General features: G+C 31.3%; 2 protein-coding genes across 2 annotated transcripts; one reads left to right on the top strand and one right to left on the bottom strand.

The window, feature by feature from the left end:
• Positions 1-2,029: 2,029 nt before the first annotated feature.
• Positions 2,030-3,672, bottom strand: LOC122606309 (UDP-glycosyltransferase 90A1-like). Its single transcript, XM_043779266.1, has one exon. It carries the CDS (start codon positions 3,597-3,599, stop codon positions 2,175-2,177), a length of 1,425 nt encoding a protein of 474 aa, XP_043635201.1. The 5' UTR covers positions 3,600-3,672; the 3' UTR covers positions 2,030-2,174.
• A 7,842-nt stretch (positions 3,673-11,514) lies between these two features.
• Positions 11,515-12,205, top strand: LOC122602578. Its single transcript, XM_043775180.1, has 2 exons — positions 11,515-11,855; positions 12,034-12,205. Exons 1-2 carry the CDS (start codon positions 11,537-11,539, stop codon positions 12,054-12,056), a joined length of 342 nt encoding a protein of 113 aa, XP_043631115.1. The 5' UTR covers positions 11,515-11,536; the 3' UTR covers positions 12,057-12,205.
• The last annotated feature ends 7,436 nt before the right edge of the window (positions 12,206-19,641 follow it).

The raw sequence follows: 19,641 nt of genomic DNA, 5'->3' as shown, positions 1-19,641 counted from the left end.
GTTTTATTTACTGTCTTCCTATTGAAACTGTATTTTTTTTTTCTGAACATTTCGTCGGTATACAACGTCAGAAAAACCACTCCCTGTAACGGAAGCCTTGCACGTACCCTAGGCAATGAGATATTGACCATGGGCTGTTACAAGTATTCAGATGAAAAAACCCTAAAGTTTTGTCATCATTAAGGATTGAATTCAAGAACTTAGGTAAAACTGAAGTGTTTCTGACCTAGTTGGACTCGACATTATTGGCTGTAACAAAATGAGTTAGAAAGAGTTGGTCCAGAACAATTTATCTACTATAGTTTTAGGGGCCCAATTTTTCATTTTTGGCGTGGGCCTAAATTTTTTTTAAACATTCTCGGAGATAGCTCTGGAAATACCTTAAAGTCAAAAACTTAACCAATATGCCATCAACCTTATTGATATTAATATTAACTATATTAATGTATTTATCCACATTTCTCAATCGCTAAAAGCTAAGAGTATATTATCGTTACGTGATTCTTTAAATTAAGTTTAACTAGATTTTATTATCTAGCACATTTAGTTTGGTTTTGTAGTCCACCTACTTGAAGCACCTTTCTGAGAATTTTTTGTACGGATACAACAAAAATCAACCGGTTTGGTGTAAATACGAACTTGTGTTTGAAAATTTGGAAAACTACGAAAACCGGTGTCTAAGACACCGGTTTTAAGGTTTTTGGGCAAAGCCGGTATCTCAAACACCGGTCCTATCATACGTGGCAACCAAAGCCGGTGTCTTAGACACCGGTCTTCAACTTGTTTGTCGTTCCCTATCAAAGCCGGTGTCTTAGACACCGGTCTTTCATCTCTTTTTGAAAATTATAGAGTTTTGATAGAATATGAGATTTACAGAATTGCAGACCAAAAATGGCGGATGGGGAAGAAGACATAAGTGATAAATAAGTTTTATTTTTTATCTTTAGGACCTTTAGTTGTCTGGATTTGCGCTTTGGTCCCTTTAGTTTACATACTCTGTCCATAGTCCATATCAATTAAAATGTACAAGCTTATTATGACATGCTAAATTTTATTTAAAGGAAAAGATAACAATTTATGGGAGAGAATCTCCGGAGTTTTTTCTTTTATATAAAGTTGTTCTTTTTTATATACTTTGTGTATATATTTTATAATTATAATTATGATATTATCTGAAATTTTAATATATATTATATATATTTTTTTAACATAAAAGAGTGTCATACGATTTGATTAAAAGTATACACACTATCTTAAAACTTTTTGTTATACTTCGTTCTAAATGTCGAAAAATTTATCGTCAAAATATAATGTTATTATATCTTATTATTGACAATATTATATTTTATCTTTTTGTGTGCTATTTTAGAAAATGAATGGTTAGAAAGAAAGAGTATTGAAGTGGTTAACATCAATTTTATAAATAAAAAAATGTGTGACAACACACACTTTGTATCAAGTTTATAATAGTAGTGAAAGAATACAGAAGTAGACACACACTCAAAAATCAAAAACACATCCACTCCTCTCTCTAAATGGATGACGGATTGACAGCCACATTTACACCCTCATCTTCTTCCACAAAAAAAAAAAAAAAAAAAAGAATCAATTGGCTAGCAACCCAGCACCACAATAAGCAAACAAGTACCAACATCAATCCTATTCCACAAGAATCAACTCACTAGCAACAGTATAACAGTGATGTCAAATCGGAATAAAAAGACTAGCGTTCACTAGCCACCGGAAAAAAGTTGCAGGAATGAAAGCCGGCCTCTAAGACACCATTTTTGTTAAAAAGTTGAAGACCGGTGTCTAAGACACCGGCTTTGGGTTGGAACGTATGCTAGGACCGGTGTTTAAGACCCGGAAATGTTAAGACCGGTGTCTTAGACACCGGTTTTCGTTGATTTGCAAACTTTCAAACAAAAGTTCGTATTTACTCCAAAAGGTTTGATTTTTGTCGTATCCGTACAAAAAATTCCCTTTCTGATTCTGCTTGTTCTGAGACATCACTTTCCTTTGAATTGAGTTTATAAAAATATAATTTCACCATTTTCCGAAAATAATAAATACATTATTCATAGATTGATATTTATATTCGATAATTAGTGCACGGTCATACTCATGCAGTCATACATCAACTCTTTCAAGTCGACCACGTACCTATATCTTAATTAATTGACAACTTTTAACTCATCAATGAGCTCATTCAGTGTCCGCCATGAAGAACCACCGTGTTCCACCGCCTTCAAGGCGTCAACACTAAGCATTTTCACCTTGTTTCTCATCTCCTTTACTTTCTCGCCATCCATCAACTCTTCTATCTTCTTTTCCAATCCTTCCCATTTCACAAGACCTTTCATACTTCCATCACATGTCTCCACCCTTACCCCAATCTTTAGTTCCTCCACCACAAACTTTGCATTCAATGGCTGTTCTGCCGACAATGGCCATGCAAGAATCGGCACGGCCGTACATATACTTTCTAACACTGAGTTCCATCCACAATGACTCACAAACCCCTTCACTATCTCATGCTCTAAAATTTCTCTTTGATTCACCCATTCTCGAACCACTATCCCCTTTCCTTTGACTCTCTCCTCGAAACCATCATCAAAATCAAGTTCGGGCTTAGTCTCGGGCCCATTTTTATATTTTCTCATTACCCATAAAAAGTTTACTCTGGATCTTTCAAGCCCGAGTTTAATCTCTTTGATTTGTTCGAGAGATATCTCGGCTTGTGATCCAAATGCCAGATATAAAACTGGACTTCCATGCAGAAGTTTTTCGTCCAGCCAGACCATCCATGATGGTCTTTGGCTGGATATACCTTCTGTCTTGGCTAATTTTTGTCCAAGACAAAAAGGGCCCACAGACCATGATTTTGGTTTGAATTTAGAGTTCCAATAACGAGAGTAAACAGGCTCTAGCTCCAAGAAGCTATTGGTAATCAAACCATAGCTTCTTGAAGTTGCGAGCACTGTTTCAACCAACCACTTACCGAAAGGGCTATTGTCCTCATCACTGATTAAAGTATCCTCAAGCTCAATAGCACTAACAGTGATCCACGGGAATTCTGTCACGCTGATTTGGTGAGTGTCATATTTCCCGTGGAAGATATGTGCCTTCTGACTGACTACTCGAGATATGGTTATAGCAAAGTTGCTCATTCCATAGTAAACGAGACGCGGGATGTTGAATTTATTTGCTGAATTTAAAGTCCAGCCAAAGAAACCGTCAGTTACCATAAAGGTGACCGTCGGTTTCAATGATTGGACGGACTTTTCAAAGTCGGGTTGCATGAGTTTTGTTGAAGAAGTGAAAGGATAGAATAGAGACAATGATGGGAGTTTGTCTATACTCTCTACACCGGGAGGGATATCGGGGATATTCTTTGGAAATGGAAGAGATATTATGGTTGTTGGGGTGTCGGATAGAGAAGTGGTGACGTAAGGGTGGTTAGCCGGGGTGGTGAAGAGCGTGACGATGGCATTACGGTGGTGGAGAAGGCGCGCTAGTTGGAAGATTGGAATCATGTGGCCTTTGGCCATAAACGGAAATAAGACAACGTGAAGAGAAGGCGGAGCTTTAGAGGCCATGGCTCGATCTATAAGCAAAACAAAACAAAAAAAAAATGACAGTTGTTACACAAGTCACTTGTCACTTGGCACACTATTCATACATGCATTCATCAATTATATAAGTAGACAACGAGGAAATCGTTCACAAAATATTTAATGTTTTGTTGAATAATTCATATGACAACGCATGCATCAAGTTGTACATGCTTGCTTTATACGTACGGAGTAATTTATGCAGAATTGAAATTATACTTAATACTCCTTTTGTCTTATTTTTAGTGTTTTAGTTTAACTTTCAAACTTATATTTCTTTTAATTTAAACCATAAATATTTATGTGAAACTTTTGTTTTTTTTCAATTTAAACCATAAATATTTATGCATATATTATAATTCTTTTAATTTTTTTTTTTATGTCATGAATAGAATAAACTTGGATTCTCTAAAGGATATATATGTTTAGATAAAATATTGCATATAAAGCAAGTCATTGGACATTTAGAATGAGACAAAAAGAGTATATAATAAACAAAAATATATATGGACTACGTAATCTATTAATATTTTTGGTTTTGTTATGCATTTAATTCTTTTATTTTTGAATAACGAGCTAGTAGTTAGATTTGTGACACCATACTGACATCTAATTTGACAGTTTTCGGAGCGCAAATTACGCATACCTGGGATATAACTCATGACTCTCGAAAAGCCCTTTAATAATCCACTCCTATAATGTAAAATGTGAGATTCGAACCTTGCTGAATTTTTTCAAAGTCTAAAACTTTACCAATGAGCCACCAACCTATTGGTTACATTTAATTTCTTCAAGTAATTCAATTATTTGTTTCAAAATCGTCGGTATAATGTATAGTATGAACTAGATTATAACCCGTGTGAAATGCGGAAGAAACCTATAAAGAAATTACATTTATACGTATAAAAAAGCTAGCACAATGTTATAATAAATACTTAAAAGCTATTAAAAATGACAGAACAATAAATAAAATTAGAATAATGAAAAAAACTTTTCGTAAATCAACCATAGTATATACTCCCTTCGTTCCATTTTAATTGCTCTATTTTGACTGGTCAAGTCTTTTTCTTCCGACTTTAACCGTAAATATCTTTATTTGTGTTTTATATTGGTTGATGAAAATTATATCAATAAAAAGTATATTTAAATGTTAATCAATTTATGTGTATTATATTAAATGTTATATAACACAAACAAAAATATTTATGGTCAAAGTTGAAAGAAAAAGACTCAAAAAGTCAAACTAAGACACTTAATATGGGATGGAGGGAGTATATAATTTCAAAGACTAAGGTTTGACAGTGATTTCCTATCCACCTGACAAGTGTTTTTAGTTCTATGTAGTATCACAAATGATTATATTTTTAAAGGTTACAACAAACACATTTTTCCAGTGAATTGAAAGCTAAAACAGTTGGTCCAATGCTTGGAGGTAGTTAACTACGTACATTATAAAAAGTTATGAGGATTCACGGTATCCACAAAATAATTGGATACACAAATAGTAGTAGTTTTGTAGAAGTTGATTTTATGCCAAGCATGTAATCTTCTTCATTGAAGCCATAGCGAGGTTATTGATTTCCATAACGCCTCCTTCATTGAAGACTAAAAAGGGACTTGAATGGGACACTTTTTGAGTTGTACTTATACGTCTGCTTCCAAAGTAAGACAATTTTAACCCAAATGTTCCAAGATTCCTTGAACGCATCGATGTCAGCCATCCTATCGAACACAACTTGATCTGCCATGATATTGTGTATAGTGATATGGAAGCAAACATGTAATCTTTATTATGCTATTATGTAGTTGATGTATAATAGTCATACATAAATCCTATCACAATAATGAATGTTTGTCACAATATTTCCTACGAGCTCATTCAAATGATTCACTATAAACAATAACAACCCTATTTTTCAACCTTAATCATATATCATCAAATGTATAGTTATACTTCATAACATAAGGTTAATTTAAACCATAATCCAATACAAGATTATTTGTAAGAAAATCAAATACGAAAAATAAACTATAATAGAAGATGTATTATAATATTACTTGACACAAATTAAGCAACTACAAATATAATTGTTAATACTTATTAGAAAATCAAATATTAAAGAAGTTACAAGATAGATTGACATTGTTTTTTTAAAACATTTATTATTTGTTAACAAATCGCGTATTTTTTTTTAATATCATTAATCTATAAGAAAATCAAAATAAAATTAAAAGAAAGATAGATAGATAGATGATGTGAATCAATAAAGATATCCAAAAAGTTAGACATATTAAAAGGTATCCAAAAAGTTTGACAAATCAATTTTGATATGATTAGTAGAATATTAATTAATAATATGTATTGTTATAACATTTTGTCCATAGTTAGAGGACTAAAAGAGTATTTCATTAAAAGTAGAGTAAATAATGATGTCATCGTCTTGAATTAAAGATTTTGTTTTAATATTTACTAGATTTTAGACCCGTATCTAACATTGGACACGAAATTTACGACATTATTAATATTAAAGATTAATCATAGATAATATTATCTTTTATTATACTATTTATCTAGTAACTAACTTAACTAAACGTGGATGAAAGTTTCATAACTACACATAGCATGTTTCACAATCATGTATTTAGATTTTAGATTATGTGATGATACTACGGTTACTAATTGTATCAAAAGCAATATTAGATCTTAATGAATGCTATTAGACTATTATAGGTTAATATGTGAGAGACTAAACACATATGATAACATATGTCCAAATATTATTTTAATTAAAAATAAAATGAATTGTTACGTACATCTCTCTATCTCTCTATATATAACTAAGAGAGGATATTAAAATGATTATGTGGCATCTTTTGTTAGATGATATATAAGATTTTTGCTTACTTGTCGAATTGTAAATTTTTTTTGCTTATTTTGGAATTTAAAAATTTAATTTAATACTTAATATTAAATATTAATAATAGATAGATATCGATTATGTTTTTTTTTTTATAATTTTTATTTTTAACATTTTAAGATATATACTAGGTAAAGATATATTTAGCTAGGCAAAGATTTATATACAATTTTAATTTATTAAATATTAATATATATATATATAATATTGATAATAGATACTCATTATATTATATTTTTTACATATACGTTTTTTTTATATATATTTAATAGTTTCAACTTGATGATACATGTGTTAAGTTATGGTTGCGTAATATTAAACTTCCTTTTATATATAATTTATCCCTTTATATAATTAATAGAAAAATATGTTTTTTTCCTATGTGACAAATATAGACATTATTGAAAAACAAGTCCATTGATAGATTAATATTGAAATATATTCATTAATTATGTATTGCGTATGTTTTAAATAAGTGATTTTGCATTTGAACACATTGTTGCTACATTAATGTAATATTGTACTTTGAATTTGAAAGATACATTATTTATTTTTAACATATTTTAATACAACATTCATAATGCAACGCATGAGTTTAATCTAGTATAGTCTATTTGTATTTGTATGATGTAAAAAGTATTAACTAATTAGCTACAAAAGAGACTTTCATTGTTAACTTATTATTATTATTATTATTATTATTATTATTATTATTATTATATTATTATTATTATTATTATTATTATTATTATTATTATTATTATTATTATTCATATGTTGTGTTCATTTAAGATGTTTAGTAGAATATTTTATGTGCAAGGTACTCTTAATTGGAGGAAAGTTCTTCACAGAATTTTCATTAGTTTCAAAAACTAATTGAAAACATGATGTGTTTCCTTCAATAGATCTAGAGAGATGTGCTACTAGTATAACGGCTAATAGCCTAATACCAAGTACCAACCAAAGTTTGTCAGGAATTACACATGATACATTGTTTTTAAACAGTTTTTTGTTGGATCTGCTTTTATTATATATGGTTTTTGTTTCGTCATCTCAAATTTTTTTATAGTTTTTTTAATTTTTAATTTTCAAATAGATTGTTTTATTTATTTGCCTGGGTGATGTCTAAATGTCTAATATCCGATGCTGCTAATCAAGCGAATAATGGATAAACGTTTCTAGTCATAGATGTTTACTTAGATCCAAGTAAACAAATTTGGGCTGGTCTTACGTTATTTTTGGGCTAGTTTTCACGTTTTAGAAAATTTGGGAGAGAGTCTAAAAGGGTTTTTTTTTTTATTTCATATTTTTTGTTTATTTATGTACGTACCATAAACATGTAAAATTGATTTGTATAATCGGTTATAAAAGTTGTAAATTGTAACAAGTAATCAAATTAGATGATATTTATGCCATTTCTCTATTACAATGCATCATATCGATCCTAATGATATTAATAAAATTGAAATATGGTTTAAAATTTTAGTTGACCACATAGTTTTCAAATTATCAAAATCAGGTATGTTTAAACCACAAACAAAATAACTAACAAATTACAATTGAATCATTGATTTTCACCAAAGAATATACCGTATTATTTTATTTTATTATTTTTATTTTTTTTTTAGAACAACATTATTTTATTTTATCTTCTTAATATCAATAAATAATAAAACACCCCCATATATCAAATTATAACATATAATACTAAATGTGAATATCACACAAAATAAGTAATTGTTCTTTGATGATCGGCTCACAAGACATGTAACCATGTACAGAGACAGTACCAGAAAAAAATCACGGAGGGGGCAAAATTAAAAAATTCATGAAATATAAACCCAAAAGGGGACAAAATGTTAAATACCTATAGAAAAGTTTTTAAAATCCATAAAAAAATTTAAAAATACATAACAAAATTTAAATTTTGAAGTGAACATTAGCCTTTAGATACGCCCCTGACCATGCAGGTATATATAGGTTAAAAGAAAAGAATATTGAGATTCAAAGTAGGTCCAAGGTGGGCATGACAACATATATCAACATCAATGTCGACCACATTTTCCAGATGTCTTATTTGTGATCTTTCTTACTCTTCTTCTATCTAGAAGTCCAATTAAAACCAAAATAAATACGTTGTACCTTTCACTTCGTCAACACCATGACTACGCCAACTCACTTAATGTTAATTTACTTTAGTTTCCTAGACTAGAAGTATCAAAACTAAATTTCTATTCATAGAGCTTTTATTTTATTTTATTTTATTAAGGGGTGTATTTGATTCATTATGTAAAATAGATTTTGCGTTTAAAAACTGCGTTTTAATATGTGAAAACGAGGATATATCATTTTTTTTTGCCAAACATATTTTTTTCATTAATTGCGTTATATATGTAAACGCAATAATCAAATAATCTCATTTAACAAACACCTTTTAAAATTATCTTTATGAATCATTTTAGCAACGATTTAGGAGAAAAACTAGTTATACGACATCTTGATTGAAGACACATACTCTCGTAAATTAATTTGAACATGCCACTACATCATAATATAATTTAGGGGTTAACTAGTATGCTTCTAGCAGCATGCTTCCACCATAATATTTAGGGAGAGAGATTTTATATTCAAACATGTAAGTGATTTTCATCGGGGGGGAGTTTGTGAGGGAAAACATATTTCTTCCATGTTTTTAACAGCATATTGGTTTTTCTCTATAATTTATACTCGGTATTTGATTGTGATTAAGGGCTTTCTTAACATTATTTATTGAAAAGACCTTTTTGAACGTAACAACCCAGTTTTGATTTGTTGATTACGTTTTATACAATCAAACATTATGCGACAAATGAGTAACGTACGGATTTGATATTTCTCTAACATCTAGAAAAGCTTCTTCCTCGAGACACCCACATATAAAAGATCGAAGATGAAAAGTATGATACTGTTATAGCTTCAAGATAAAATTTGCTTTGATATATTATTGACAATGATATATAAGCTCGATCAACAGGTTGAATAATTATAAGGTTTTACATTAAATTCAGGAATTCAAATCCTAATAAAAACTCCAACATTTCAATTAACGTGTGTGGGGGGCTTTCAGTGTTTTTTTGCTTGAATCTACGGCGTTGGAGGTAATTGAGTTCGGTTAACACAACTGTCCTCGTCTGAGAAGGTCTTTACCTATAGATGATGGAAATATGTTCTATTTCACAATTTCGTTAAACAATATGTTTTGATACATCTCACCTTCTAAATATTATATCCTTTTTGATTAAGCCATCTAGTATTATGTAAATGATATGTTTGCGAATGGCCGAATGCAAACGATGACACATCTACCAATATACTAAAATCAGTTGAAGGATTATTTAAACGATATGTGACATGATCTTTATCGACATGTGTCTTTATTTATTTATTTATTAAAATATTATATATATATATATGTGATGGTTTTTACTTAACATATGAATTATAATCTAATATTTAAAAGTTAATGATATTTAGATAAAAAGTTCTAATCAAATTATGTTTCTAGTTAAAAATATTTAATATTATTTATATGGAAATAACAACTCATCTATACTCCTTATTAAAAAAAATAAACTCCCTGTTGAAAGTTACAAAGGGAAAAATGTCAGAATTGTCCTCAATAAAACAAAAACAAAAACTAAAGAACAATGATGAAACACATGAACTATTCACATGTGTATTACATATATATAGCGAATTTACATGCATAATGTGCACATATACAAAGACAAAAGAATTGAAAGTGGAAAATGATATTTTGCTGAATATAGATCATGAAGATGAACAACAGGAAGATCGTGAAGACATGTGACAAATCATGACTTTGATCGATAAAAAAATAAGGCAGGTTCATATATGTGACCAAATCATGACTATATATGATCGATAAACATGATACATTTAACGTACATTTAAGTTGTTAGAATATGATCACGTAAAATGAACGTATGTCCGGAAAGTATTTAAGCCTACGGGGTCATACCTCAACGTGAATGTCACTACAAATTAACTAATATATTAAATGTAATATATTAATTAATTTGATCACGAAGAACTAACGGAGGTCCGTTAAAAGAGTTAATAGCTAACGGTACTTAACTATTAGGAAACAATTAGGAGGCCCTCTAGAATGTTCCTAGAGGGGCTGGTCGAAATCAAGGAGAGGGGAGGGTTTTGAAAACCCTAAACTTTGTAAACAAGTTATCTATTCCTATAAATAGAGACCTAAATCTAATTGTTTTCAACACACGACTCATTAGGTTTTCTAAAACCCTAAAAATCTCTTCTTCTTCTTCTCTCTTTGGTTCGATCGACTTCAACAAAAGAAAAGGGTTTGGGGTTTTTGTTTGGGTCGAAATTTAGAGCTAGGAACAAAGGGTTGTTCGGTTCATGATCAAGTACTAGCATACGTACATTCCAACGTTGTGTGTGCAATCGTAGAGAGGTTTAATTCAAACCATCTTATTAAGGTTTCTTGCTTAATTCTCTCCAATTTAAGGTACACATTCTATACTTTGGTTAATTAATTAAACTACATAGATCTTGTCTTCCGTTACATGCTTTGTGATTTGATTTGATAATAGTTATATAACCCAACAAAAATCACTGTAATATCGATCACTTTTTCCAAGTTATAAATCTTTCTTTCACGTTCAAATCGGGACCAAATAATTAATACAAAACATTCACTTAAAGACTTAAAGTAACTATATATGGTCAGTTAAAGACTTAAAGTAACTATGGCCGGTCTAATCTAATATTTCACATGCAAAACAATGGTCAAAACTAACTCAAAAGTACGTGTAAACACTTAAATACTTCACATTTAAAACAACCACCACCAACTAAATTTTACGAGTACTCATTTAATTTACACTTAAAATTCCTATAAATAGTACCCATGTATTTCTTACTGTCACCATATTAAAGAAAAGAAGCATAACTAAACATAACCTCCCTACAATAATGGCAATATCCACTACCCGTTTCATGTTTTTTGCAATGCTCATTTGTTCATTCGCCGCCATCTTCGGCAACAAGATGGTCTCGGGCCAGTGTTCGGGTGACATGCAAGGACTCATGGAGCAATGTGCAAAGTATGTACAAAAACCGGGTCCGATGATTCAACCATCAAGTGCTTGTTGTAGTGTTGTCAAGAATGTTGACTTGGCTTGTGTTTGTGGTCATATCACAACCGAGGTCGAAAGTATTATTAGCATGGAGAAGGCAGCTTTCATTGCTCAAGCATGTGGTAAACCGCTCGCCCGTGGAACTCGATGTGGAAGTAAGATATTTTTTACAACTGTTTTTGTTTTAACAGCAAATTTCGTTAATAACCTTTTGGAAAGATGCCGAAAGCAACAAACGTTACATCAAATGATTCTACAACCAATACTTGTTTTTGCAAATTAGTTATCTATAATTATTTACTTAACATGACTTATTTGTACGTGTTTTCTTAGGCTATGTTGTACACGGAAACTAACTACAGGATTGGCATGCATGATGAAAGGCTTTGAAGGTTGCAAAAAATGTGAACCTTTTGGCTTCTTTATGTACCGAATAAATATATTATTACAATAATATATGGGACAATTCTGTTGTATCATGTATTGATCTTATTTCATATGAATTGCGGATGTTTGAATTTCAAGAATATATATCTATCGACCGCTTACTCAAAAGCTAGACTTATTTCTTTTTCAAATTAAAAGCACAATCTTGTCCGAAGATAGATACATATTGAAGATGTATTGATGCAATGTAAAACTTAAGACATGGATATGTGTTTTTGGCTGCTTTTTGTAAACAAAAAATAAAGAACAAAGAATGAATAGCTAAAAAGATTTTAGTAAATACAAAAAATAAAGAACAAAGAATGAATAGCTAAAAAGATTTTAGTAAATACAACTCATAAAGACTATTGTTATGATATGATGCATAAAATAATTATATTAAATTATATATTTATTATAAAATTCTAAAGTGGATTTCTAACATTTTATATGGCTTCTTTTTATATGTGTATCTCTAAAGTTTGTACGTATTTAATATTTTTTTAAGTTAATTACTCATATCTTTGTGGATTATATTATTTATAGTAATTATAGTAAGCTAAGTTGTATAGCGTCTTCCATCCTACCCCGCCCCAAAACGCTTGGAGGACGCCATCTACGTCACCCCTATAGGCGTTCCACCCATTTTTTGTTCTTCACGGTTGTGCCTAACCTTGACCAACTCTTTGCGCTCTCTCTCTCTCCTTTTCCTATTTCCCATAAACCAATATTCTATCATTCTATTATTCATTTTTTTTGCAACTTGTTGATAAACTCTCCACCAAAAAGAGTTGCCTCACCCTTATATTTTTGCAAGATGCCAAGTTTGATGACATGGTTCCTCATGTGAAAGACATCTCTTCTTTAGGATATCTCATACCAAATAATCTAAACAGCTTTTTATATTAGACATTTCATAATTGGTAAAAAATTGAATTAAATCTTGATGATAAAAATGATGGTGAAACATAACATAGAATTCATGAAAGCGAGTTAATGGGATATAAAGATATATGAGACGCTAACAACATTCTTAGCTCTGGGCTTATCTTTACTACTCCTTTATAAAGCATTTTGTGTTTTTATTTGTGGTATGTTTTAAGAAATTAAGCTTTTTTTTTTCCAAAAAACCCCCTTCATCATATTTATGGTTCCCAAAATGCTTCTTCATACACTAGAACACTAAATTACCGTATTTACCTTTTAACAAATTGACACTCCTTAAAACAAAATTCCGCCGCAAGTTGTGATCATATTAATCAACTTCTTGAAATTTCTTAATTTCTCTCAAAACTCACGCTTATCTGTCTATAAGAAGAGTTTCTTGAAATTTGTTGACCATACCATCAATCAAATAATTTAATATTACTTATTATTATGTAAAGACAAATTAAGTAAACACTTTTATTAATAATAATAACATTATTTTAATAATTTTACATTAATAATTAAAAACATTAAAAGACTTGAAAAAAAAAATAAGAATAGATTCCCTCAAGTTATCATAACATGGGTAATCTTGACCTTTAAATTAAAATCAAGGGTCAAGATTCAAAAATAATCTTTAAATTTTGACCCTTGATTTTTCTTTAACTTAAGAAAATCTTTTCCCATTGTGAAGTCCCTCACCGATGGTTTAACCCACGAGTGTAAAATACAACAAGTCAAGTATAGACTAGATAAGGACTAGTATTTACGTAAATATAAATGCAAGAATATAAATAAGTAAATACAAGACTTAAGCAATAAATAAACAAGTTAAATGAGGTGGAACACAAAAGTAATTTTGAATGTGTATTTTATTTATTGATGTATAAACAAAATACAAGGTTGTTGCGGAACCTAGATAATACCAAAGTAAATATCTAAACAACCTTATGAATTACAAATGATCTATATTTGCTAAATAATCTCCTTGATCGAAATACTTAAAGTTGTGAAGTATAACTGCTTAGATCGAGAGTATTTAGACAAGTTCACCAAATTGCAAAAAGTAAGTTGAAAGAGGAAAATGACTTAGTATTTATAGGCAAAATAATCTCCACAGTGATTATTTTGCCGTACAAATATGGTTGAGAGCATTTAAGGAACTTTGGTATTTTCTTTAAATGCAATACTAAAAGTACAAGGATAAAGTCACATTTGATAGTGACTTGTCACCTTTTAGCCAACCACCTTTACACGCGTGTAAAACCTTTACAAGGGACAAAAGAGATATCCGGGTAAAAGCGTGTAAAGGCATAAAGTCAATTCCCCGTAATCAGTGTTCAGACTTGTAAGGTCTAGAACACTGACAAGGACTCCAGTTGTTGATCCGGTAAGTCTGCCAGTGGGCTCCGCCATATGTCAGTCTTCTTCTTCAAACTTCAGACTTTGTCTTCAGTGAGAATGTTCTTCAGTGGAGTAGATCTGGACTGGAGTGAAGTTCAATAATCAAATCTGGAGGACTCCAGATTTCCTGTACAAGTAGACGCTTACTGGACTTCCATAATTTCTGGACAAATCTTCAGGATTACTCCAGTCTTCAAGTCTGGAGCTAGTCCAGTAAAAACTGGACCTAACACCCATTATCATACTTAAAAAACAAATATCACAATCCTAATTAAAAAAAAAAAAAACAGAAAAAAAACACTTCGATCCTACTTTAAAATAAAACAACAATGCATGTGTTACAAATCATGAATTATGTGTTACACAAATCATATAGATTATATGCTGGGAACGAAATTATACCTTTTCCATTCAAACTATTGATCGACTTCACTATATATGTTAGCCCTTACACTTGCGCCATAACATTCGGAATAAACACAAGAGCCAGTTTCACTAAGACTTTTAATATTTGGGTTGAGTTTGGTTAACTATAGTGACCTGTTTAAAACCCATCAACCTGTTAAAACTGCTAATACAAAAAATTAAATATTTAAAATTTAAATGCATGTCTATAATCTCTTATAAAGCAAATTGATTTCCATTTTTAGGTAATTAAAAATTTAAAAAACTATATTACACCCTTTTTCTTTTACATCTTTTATATATCACATACACCACTAGACTAAAATAACCTTAAAAATTTCAATCCCCGAGACTATCATCACACAGACATACAACGAAACTCTTTTAAAAATGGTCTTTCTATTGAACGGTAAGCGTAGAACATGTTGTAAGTTGTTAATATCGCCGCAACGCGCGAGCACCCATCTAGTTTAGTTAAAAGTAAACCAACTATTTGAGTTGATTACAAGATTGGTTCCTATGATTTATTCATTTTAACAATGGGTACCTTTTTGAATATCATTACAATAGTTTCCTCATTTAAGAATTTTATGCAATGTTTTGGCTCCTCTTAACATAACTGTTGGCAGGTGTCGTCAAGTCTTCATAAGGCCATCATGTGCAAGGGTAACATTGTCATTTCATACAACACATAAAGGACCACTTTGCTAGTAAACTCGATAAGGAACCCATTGCTAAAACTCGATAAGGAGCCTCTAAGCTTTGAAATATATATGTTACGAAATTAAAACACACATTCATTAGTTGGCCAAAACTCTTCTTTCGATACTGATCAATTATAGTTGGGCATCGAATGTTACAAATGGTGCATCGTTATCAAATATTAAATTAACTCCATTAATGCTACACTGTTTTTATCTAAACAAGAATACAGAATTTCGAACTTATAACTACTATTGATTTAAAGCCTTTCAAAAATATTATAAAAAAAAACTTACTACGGAGTATTAGTTTAAAAGGTTGAGCTGCAACAAGTTGGATAGTGGTTCACTGATTGGTGCAGGACATTTGCTATTATTTTCTAAGCGTATACTTTTTTAGCTTTTTTAAGCATCAAATGTTTTCGTTTTTTCTAAGTTAATAATCAACGGTAATTCTCGGATTTGAACCCGAGACTACCAAAGAGGCGATGTCTCCGATATCCACCTTGGGCCAGTAAACTAATAGCTAGCTCATTGATATCTTTCTGTAAAGATGCTCCTAAGCGTCTACTTAATTTAATTTAAAAGTAAAGTAATGTAACTCCCAATGCCGTCTTCTACGGGTTTTGGGTCACAATACCGTCTTTGACGATGTATGGGGGAGGTTGATATGTAGACAGCCTTACCCCTACCAAAGGTAGAGAGGCTACTTCCAGTATCTACCATAGGTAGAAAAGGACCTCCAGCCTTGCTGGGCATGAGGATCGAACTCATGACCTCTGTTTCTAGAGGCATGAGCTCCAACCACTGATCCAACCCAGTTGGTTTTTGTCTACTTAATTTAATTTGTAGGTTTAAAATCATTTCCTAATTTATTTTTTAGGGTTTAAAATCATTTCCTAAATAGTATTACTTTCCAAGTAATAAACCTTATATCCCCTTAGGAATATAAACCCGTTTGGTTGGTGGGAATCCTATGGAATTCATACGAATTGGATTGTTGAATTGCATCATAAGTGTGTTTGGTTGAAGAAATGAAGAAATTGGAATTTAAAATTTTCCAATGAATTCCTTAAAACAAGGAATTTAGAATTCCTTCAATATATCAATGGAAAGTTTACAATTCCTATGAAATTCAATCAATTAGACAAAAAAGCCCTACCAAGCATAGAACCCTATGTTACCTTCAGCTTTATATTCCTGCATCTTTCTTGCCGCCACCAACCACATCCATGGTAGCCATCGCCACCAACCAGCGCCGACTACCAACCGCTGTCGATTAAAATATGCCATTGACCATCATCTCTTTTGGACTAGGCACATCACTCGACCCTAGGGGTGGTTTTCGGTACCGAACCGTACCGAAACCGACTAGTACCGAAACCGAAAATAGCCAAAACTGAGAACCGAATACCGTACCGATTACATAGGTACGGTACCGGTTCGGTACCGATACCGATACCGGTACTGGTTTTTCGGTACCAAAACCGAATAGGTTGAAAATACATAAAAACAACTAGCAAAAATGGTGTGTATACCTTATGAAAAATTGATTATTTTAATTTTCTTTGGCAGTCATGATGTTGTAACATACATGCACAATTTGTGTGAGTGCGTGTTTTCAAACAAATAAAGGTAGTTTGATTTAGGTTATGCAAAAATGAAAAGTTAGTGGCATTTGTAACTTGCTCATCATCGTAACATATATGTGTTTCTATTTGAATGAAAAACATTGTACCATCTTCTGTTAGAATATGACATATACAAACACATATAATCACGAGTATACGCAACAGAAAAATCGAAACATATATGCAATCAAATTAATTAACAAATAATAGTTATGAGACGTGTACCTTATGCAAAGCTCCAATAAATAATAATGATATTATTATTATGATGAATTAGGTTTTAAAGTAAAACCCTTCTACGATCGCACACTAGACACCCCGTATATTGTATACTAGTACCCGAATCACAAACCAAACAACCCTTTGTTTAAACCCTCTAAATCAAAACCCTAGCTAAAACCAAAAACCCTTTTTCCTAGCTAAAAAGCAAAAAACCAAACCCTTTGGGAGTGGGTTTCGGCTGATAGAGAGAGGGAGAGAGGAGAGAAATTTTCTTTGCAAATTGTGTGTATGAAAAACCCTTGGAATTATCCCTCTATTTATAGGCTAATATGTAAGGGTTTTTACCTTGGTGAACAAGCAATCCTAAGAGTTCTAGAAACCTTATAATTTCGGCCCCCTATGGATGGAATTAGGAAACAACTCTAATTCCTAATTTCAAACCAACACCTCCTCTATAATTAATTAAATACAATTAACCCTTTAATTAGTTTAATTAATCATTTGTGATTATATTTTAATTAATATATTACTTTAATATACTAATAAATAATATAGAGTTACTGTGTCATTTCGTGTGACCCCGTAGACTTAAATTATTTCCGGACATACGTTTTATAATTAACATGATCACACTCCAACAGCTCCCACTTGAGCATGCTATTTATAAAAGTAATAACATTGGTTAGCGTCTAGCAACACGCCAATGCTCCCAGAAATATTTAAGAATAATTTCTTAAATCGTCAATTTGAAATGATTTAATCTTTAATATCCCTTTGTTCAGATACCCTTGTTAATTATGAATATGGATAAATGTTATTTCATAAATTAACGATTATGTTTCTCATTTCTACAATTAATCAAGATTACCAAATTAGTCAAGACTTTCTCTTGAGTTCATTTGGGTGTGGCCACACAAACATCTTAAATTAATTAATGAGGGCGCCAAATGGTATCATACTTCAGTTGCAAGTTAAAGGAACAAATCCTGTATTGACTACAAGTGTCTGGCCATGTCGTTTCTTAAGATTTTTGAAAATAGCCTTTTATTACTACCTTGTTCAGGACAGTTATGAACAATATCTAAAAATGCAATCCACACAAGCATAACTCACTTGTATCTCAAGTCTAAGGATAAATAAAATAATCATTTTACGAATCTCATTTAATGATGCCGATCCATAAAATGATAATTCGTTATGTGGGGTAAGTCCAATATTCCTTTTGAATATCATGTGAGTTTGGTAAGAAATCCACAATCTTCAAAATATTCCCTTAAATATTTTCACCAATTTCTCACATTTGTCTCACTTTAATCATATTCCCATATAATTAATCGACAATGAACATTTAGAATATTTTAAATATTCATGGATCTAAACATGCAAATATAGGACACAATTATTATAAAATGAAACCACTTATACCGCGTATAAATATTCATTTATTGAAAATAACAATTGTTTAACATCCCATTATCCAAATACCAATCACAGATTTACATGATATAACTAGCAATATTTAAGACCTAAGCCTTCTACATGCTTATTAAGCTTTCCCTTTTACAATGCCTTTGTAAAAGGATCCACCAAGTTATAATCTGTGTAAACTTTGAGTAATTTGATTTCACGCGATTCGATTTGCTCACGAACGTAGTGATATCTCCTTTGGTGATGTTTAGCACCCATTTGAACCCCAAGTTCATTGGCAATGATAATTGCTCCCGAATTATCACAATATAAATCCATTGGAGTGTTATTTGATGGCATCACATCAAGCCCAGAAATAAACTTTCTGATCCAGCCAACTTCCATGGCCGCATCTGAAGCATCTATATACTCAGACTCTATAGCAGACATAACAACTGTAGATTGTTTCTTGCTCTTCCAATCTACTGCACCTCCATTAAAAACGAAGACATATCCTGACTGAGATTTTGTATCATCTTTATCAGTCTGAAATCCAGCATCACAATATCCGGTGACTTTAAGCTCAGCTAATAGTGGCAGGGAAAATACAATCTGTACATCGTCCGCATGCACCAATCTCTATTTTGTAACACTATATCTCATACTCACATAATGCTCGCACCCACAAATGTCTCTATCCTAACTTCATGTTTGGCATGAATCTTTGCTCTATATATTCACCATATACTTAGACACGTACCCGCGCAACACAACAACTAGGGATTTCTAGCTGTTGTGTTGAAATTTCTGCTTGTGTA

The sequence above is a fragment of the Erigeron canadensis genome, chromosome 6 (genome assembly GCF_010389155.1).
Source record: "Erigeron canadensis isolate Cc75 chromosome 6, C_canadensis_v1, whole genome shotgun sequence".
In the NCBI taxonomy this organism is placed as follows: domain Eukaryota; kingdom Viridiplantae; phylum Streptophyta; class Magnoliopsida; order Asterales; family Asteraceae; genus Erigeron; species Erigeron canadensis.
Note: the sequence above shows the minus strand (reverse complement) of the source record. Positions and strands in the feature narration are given on the sequence as shown.

Bases quoted from the DNA above. Each gene is read 5' to 3' on its own strand.
- LOC122606309 (XM_043779266.1), bottom strand. From the start codon at position 3,599: ATGGCCTCTAAAGCTCCGCCTTCTCTTCACGTTGTCTTATTTCCGTTT.
- LOC122602578 (XM_043775180.1), top strand. From the start codon at position 11,537: ATGGCAATATCCACTACCCGTTTCATGTTTTTTGCAATGCTCATTTGT. The intron at 11,856-12,033 runs GTAAGATATTTT...GTGTTTTCTTAG, and splicing joins CCGTGGAACTCGATGTGGAA to GCTATGTTGTACACGGAAAC.